The 6,167-nt window shown below is 42.6% G+C and overlaps 1 protein-coding gene across 1 annotated transcript; it reads left to right on the top strand.

Moving 5' to 3' along the window:
- The first annotated feature begins 650 nt into the window (after nt 1–650).
- LOC116366981 (uncharacterized) lies at nt 651–2,169 on the top strand. Its single transcript, XM_031818810.1, has 4 exons — nt 651–734; nt 1,103–1,516; nt 1,806–1,956; nt 2,160–2,169. Exons 1-4 carry the CDS (start codon nt 698–700, stop codon nt 2,167–2,169), a joined length of 612 nt encoding a protein of 203 aa, XP_031674670.1. The 5' UTR covers nt 651–697.
- The last annotated feature ends 3,998 nt before the right edge of the window (nt 2,170–6,167 follow it).

Below are 6,167 nucleotides of genomic sequence, written 5' to 3'. Positions count from 1 at the left end.
ATGAAAAGTAACACAGATTCAGAATCTCTAGTCACGTTGTGTCCTGTGACCTTGTGGGTCTCCATGACAACAATGTTGTGGTGTGAACCACAGGACCAGGGACAACAACTGTCTGTTCCTGTTTAAAGAGGGACCAAGATGTCAGTCTCTAAAAGTCACACCCCCTAAACTAGATGACATCATAACTAGTTTATATCGACTGGCTCGGGATTTATAACTGTTATTCTAATGCAGTAAACTACAGGTTTGATGCATTCTGACTAAAGCTGATTGGCCAACTTTAGGCCTCTGTCTCTTAAGATTTACTTCAAAGGTCAAAATCAATGTTTAATCTGCATAGACAGGATGTTTTGAGTTCGTTTTTTAGAAAGATGTTGAATTGATCGTCCTCTGATGCCCATCAGTGTTGCTCAATGTAAAACCACCTCAAAGAAGCTGAATGTTTTCCATTGACGTCACCTTTGTTGTGAAACCTGTCGACCTCGATGCTCGACCCTCCTCTTCCTGTCACAATATGGGTTTCAGAGAAAAGGACCTCGAGCTGAAAACTTTCCACTCGATCGAACCAAATCGCTGCTCGTATGTCCTTTCATGGTAAAGTACATCTAGTCAAGAACACGGAAATACGCAGCAAAGACCTTGTCCTCAAAGACCGAGCTACTCTCTGACAGTCACCATCAGACCATCAGACCACGAGATGGACAGGCTGTGTGTCGCTCTGATTACATTCTTATGTGAGTAACTTTTTTACTGGGCCTTATAGCTGGATGATAGATGATTACAAGATGTGGTTTTATGGTTGAACAGATGTGTTATGTTATTATTGTGATATTGTGATGACTGTGGTAAATACATGACGTTAATATTTTCATGTGGAAGAAGTTTATGATGTCAAAGTGACATTCTGTGATTCATCCTAACACTGTTCCTCTGCTACCTGTAGGTGCTGTTTCCTCCAGTCAGTTCATCCTAACACTGTTCCTCTGCTACCTGTAGGTGCTGTTTCCTCCAGTCAGTTCATCCTAACACTGTTCCTCTACTACCTGTAGGTGCTGTTTCCTCCAGTCAGTTCATCCTAACACTGTTCCTCTGCTACCTGTAGGTGCTGTTTCCTCCAGTCAGGATGGGATCTCTGCAGCAGAGGTGGAGCTGAGAGTCAGACCAGGAGACAACATCACTCTCTACTGTGACTGTATCATAACTACTGGAGTTCACATTATGTGGAATAGGAACTGTTCTCACAGGTACCAGCCTCCTCTAGTTATTTCAATTTACAACGTTTACCAAAATCTTCAGGAAATGTCTGATAATTCCAACCGTTTCCCTGGATATAATGTGTTGTGGAACCCCTCTAACAACTCCTATGATCTACTGATTGAGAACATCACTGAATCTGACCTGGGACTCTACTACTGTGGGACTGTGGAGAACCAGGTAGTGGATGATGGAGGTAAAGGAGGAATTGAACAGAAAGAGTTGTACCACTATGGAAACATCACCACTAGGATTTCACTTGGTAAGAACAGTTATAATTCTGTCTTTATCTTCTGTCTGTATCTTTGGTGTTATTAATATTGTATCAGTATTGGTGTGTCTGGGTTCCTTTAACGAGAGGTTGAGTTGGGAGGAACGCCAAAGAATGCAACTTATTTTGAATGTACCCTCTGAGACTAATCTAAACTCATCAAATGTCTCCTCAAATTCATGTTTAAAACAACCAAGAGTCATGACTATCAATATATCATTGAGAAGGTCTTGATTGTTTCTAATAGTGTAGTTCTGTTTCTGTTTAATGTTGTGTCCAGAAACCAGTCCTCCTGAGTCCTCCTCCTCCTCCCCTCCTCCTGTAGGACTGTGGGCTGTGTTGGATGTTTGCTGTTCAGTCGTGTCCTGTGTCTGCTCTCCTCTCCTCTCTCCTCTCCTCCACCCTGTGTCTACTCCTTCTGCAGAACACAGGTAAACTCACTCCCCTCAGTCAGCATTCACTTATCACTCATTCATGTTTTAAGTCTGGGTAATACTAATCAGTCTAACATATTATTTAAATAATTACCTACGATTTTAACAACAATATGTAAACATCTACTAACTTTTAACTGATGTGTCCTAGTTTAACACCTCAAACTGGTGTTTTAATGTTGATAACTCTTCCTCTGCAGCTCCAACTGAAGACTCAGGTTCTCTGAACAGGACGACCACCAGGGGAAGTGACAGCAGAGAGCAGACTACAGTCAGAGTGGGTGTTGTAGTTTTATTTTGGGTGGCCCATCTTGATTTGGAGTCACGTGTTTGGTAACCCTACGCTATTCACATAGTATTTTTTCAAATGCATTTATAATAACTAAAAACAGAAGAGAGATAGCAACAAAACATATTGTATAATCTTAATGTTTATATTTCAATAATATTAACAGAATATTTAAATAATCTCTCTCTTTCTCTCTCTCCTTCTGACTCTATCTCTGCCTCTTCTTCTGTCTCTATCTCTCACAATCTCTCTCTCTCTCTCTGTCTGTCAGGAGGAAGGAGACTTGTGTTACGCCTCGTTGGATATCCGTCAGGGACAGAGGAGACCAAAGAAGAAGAAGAGAACCAAGAACTCAGACTTCAGTACCTACTCAGACATCAATACCAGCAGAGTGTGAGACCTATACCAGCCATCAATACCAGCAGAGTGTGAGACCTATACCATCCATCAATACCATCAGAGTGAGACCTATACCAGCCATCAATACCAGCAGAGTGTGAGACCTATACCAGTCATCAATACCAGCAGAGTGTGAGACCTGTACCATCCATCAATACCAGCAGGGTTTGAGATCTATACCATCCACCAATACCAGCAGGGTTTGAGACCTATACCATCCATCAATACCAGCAGAGTGTGAGACCTATACCATCCATCAATACCAGCAGTGTGAGACCTATACCAGCCATAAATACCAGCAGGGTTTGAGACCTATACCATCCACCAATACCAGCAGGGTTTGAGACCTATACCAGCCATCAATACCAGCAGAGTGAGACCTATACCATCCATCAATACCAGCATTGTGAGACCTATACCAGCCATCAATACCAGCAGGGTTTGAGACCTATACCATCCACCAATACCAGCAGGGTTTGAGACCTATACCAGCCATCAATACCAGCAGTGTGAGACCTATACCAGTCATCAATACCAGCAGAGTGTGAGACCTGTACCATCCATCAATACCAGCAGAGTGTGAGACCTATACCATCCACCAATACCAGCAGGGTTTGAGACCTATACCATTCACCAATACCAGCAGGGTTTGAGACCTATACCAGCCATCAATACCAGCAGTGTGAGACCTATACCAGTCATCAATACCAGCAGAGTGTGAGACCTGTACCATCCATCAATACCAGCAGAGTGTGAGACCTATACCATCCACCAATACCAGCAGGGTTTGAGACCTATACCAGCCATCAATACCAGCAGTGTGAGACCTATACCAGTCATCAATACCAGCAGAGTGTGAGACCTGTACCATCCATCAATACCAGCAGGGTTTGAGACCTATACCATCCACCAATACCAGCAGGGTTTGAGACCTATACCAGCCATCAATACCAGCAGTGTGAGACCTATACCAGTCATCAATACCAGCAGAGTGTGAGACCTGTACCATCCATCAATACCAGCAGAGTGTTAGACCTATACCATCCACCAATACCAGCAGGGTTTGAGACCTATACCAGCCATCAATACCAGCAGTGTGAGACCTATACCTGCAGAGTGTGAGACCTATACCATCCATCAATACCAGCAGTGTGAGACCTATACCTGCAGAGTGTGAGACCTATACCATCCATCAATACCAGCAGAGTGAGACCTATACCATCCATCAATACCAGTAGAGTGTGAGACCTATACCATCCATCAATACCAGCAGAGTGAGACCTATGCCATCTATCAATACCAGTAGAGTGTGAGACCTATACCATCCATCAGTACCAGCAGAGTGAGACATATGCCATCCAATACCAGCAGAGTGAGACCTATGCCATCTATCAATACCAGTAGAGTGTGAGACCTATACCTGCAGAGTGTGAGACCTATACCAGCCATCAATACCAGCCGGATGTGAGACATAAACCATTCATCAATACCAGAAGAGTGAGACCTATACCAGCCATCAATACCAGCAGTGTGAGACCTATACCATCCATCAATACCAGCAGAGTATGAGACCTATGCCATCTATCAATACCAGTAGAGTGAGACCTGTACCATCCATCAATACCAGTAGAGTGAGACCTATACCATCCATCAATACCAGCAGTGTGAGACCTATACCATCCATCAATACCAGCAGAGTGAAACCAATAACAGTCATCAATACCATTATTGATCAGGGAGGACAAGGTATTACAGCTGTGATCGTATCAGTTATTATGTTTTTGTACTCGTATATTTTTACTGTCGTCTGTATTCTTTCATTCACACAATTTACCTTTTAATAATAATAACAACAGTTATTTTAAAATGTTGTTTTTAAGCTCAGGGAATATATTTCAATATCTTTTGATATAGTTTCAGTTTGGAAGTTTCATTGTTGGTTTATCATTGTATTGCAGTTTATTGATGTGTTTTAAAAGTAATTCTCAATAAATATTGATTCAGTTTCATTAGATTTGATTTCATTATGTAATTCTCTCCCTCTACGTCAGGGGTATTGAACTCTGACCCTACGAGGTTCTTAGCCTGCTGGTTCTCTGTTCTACCTGATCATTAATTCCACCCACCTGGTATCACAGGTCTTAACCAATCCCGGATTAGAAAGAAGGGAACAGTGAAAAAACACAGTGGAACTGGCTTGGAGGACCAGAGTTGAGGACACTATGGTCTCTTCCAGTTCAATGTCATGTCATTCAGTCTGACGAGGCTCCAGCAACCTCTCAGGGAGGTCTGTGTTCGGGGGTGTGGCTTATAGGTTAGTAGGTGTGGCTTATAGGTTAGTGGGTGTGGCTTATAGGTTAGTAGGTGTGGCTTATAGGTTAGTAGGTGTGGTTTATAGGTTAGTAGGTGTGGCTTATAGGTTAGTAGGTGTGGCTTATAGGTTAGTAGGTGTGGTTAATATGTTAGTAGGTGTGGCTTATAGGTTAGTGGGTGTGGCTTATAGGTTAGTAGGTGTGGTTTATAGGTTAGTAGGTGTGGTTTATAGGTTAGTAGGTGTGGCTTACAGGTTAGTAGGTGTGGTTTATAGGTTAGTAGGTGTGGCTTACAGGTTAGTAGGTGTGGTTTATAGGTTAGTAGGTGTGGCTTATAGGTTAGTAGGTGTGGTTTATAGGTTAGTAGGTGTGGCTTATAGGTTAGTAGGTGTGGCTTATAGGTTAGTAGGTGTGTTTATAGGTTAGTAGGTGTGGTTTATAGGTTAGTGGGTGTGGTTATAGGTTAGTAGGTGTGGTTTATAGGTTAGTAGGAGGCCAAAGGTGTCCGCATGCTTCCCAGAGGAAACAGTTCAGAAGAGTTTGTGGACATATTATGACAAAACAATATTTAAGTTGCATTTTAAATTTGGTTTTGATGGCTGTTCGAACACACATTTTATAGGCTAAGTAGGTGGCACAGGCACTTCTTGGGGTCCCCAGGACCAAGTTTGGGAAATAATGCCCTACAGTCTCCTCCATGTTAACTACAGTTCCTCCATGTTAACTACAGTCTCCTCCATGTTAACTACAGTCTCCTCCATGTTAACTACAGTCTCCTCCATGTTTCCTACAGTCTCCTCCATGTTAACTACAGTCTCCTCCATGTTAACTACAGTCTCTCCTCCATGTTAACTACAGTCTCCTCCATGTTAACTACATGTACCTCCTCCATGTTAACTACAGTCTCCTCCATGTTAACTACAGTCTCCTCATGTTAACTACAGTCTCCTCCATGTTAACTACAGTCTCCTCCATGTTAACTACAGTCTCCTCCATGTTAACTACAGTCTCCTCCATGTTAACTACCGTCTCCTCCATGTTAACTACAGGTCTCCTCCATGTTAACTACAGTCTCCTCCATGTTAACTACAGTCTCCTCCATGTTAACTACAGTCTCCTCCATGTTAACTACAGTCTCCTCCATGTTAACTACAGTCTCCTCCATGTTACTACCAGTCTCCTCCATGTTAACTACAGTCTCCTCCATG

Source organism: Oncorhynchus kisutch, unplaced genomic scaffold (assembly GCF_002021735.2).
Source record: "Oncorhynchus kisutch isolate 150728-3 unplaced genomic scaffold, Okis_V2 scaffold1629, whole genome shotgun sequence".
NCBI classification, from domain to species: Eukaryota; Metazoa; Chordata; class Actinopteri; order Salmoniformes; family Salmonidae; genus Oncorhynchus; species Oncorhynchus kisutch.
The sequence above is the reverse complement of the archived record's forward strand: the minus strand, read 5'-3'. Positions and strand labels throughout refer to the sequence as shown.

Excerpts from the sequence above, each read along its gene's own strand:
- LOC116366981 (XM_031818810.1), top strand. The coding sequence starts at position 698 with ATGGACAGGCTGTGTGTCGCTCTGATTACATTCTTAT. Across the intron at positions 735-1,102 it reads CGCTCTGATTACATTCTTAT|GTGCTGTTTCCTCCAGTCAG; the intron begins GTGAGTAACTTT and ends TGCTACCTGTAG. Across the intron at positions 1,517-1,805 it reads CACCACTAGGATTTCACTTG|AAACCAGTCCTCCTGAGTCC; the intron begins GTAAGAACAGTT and ends TGTTGTGTCCAG.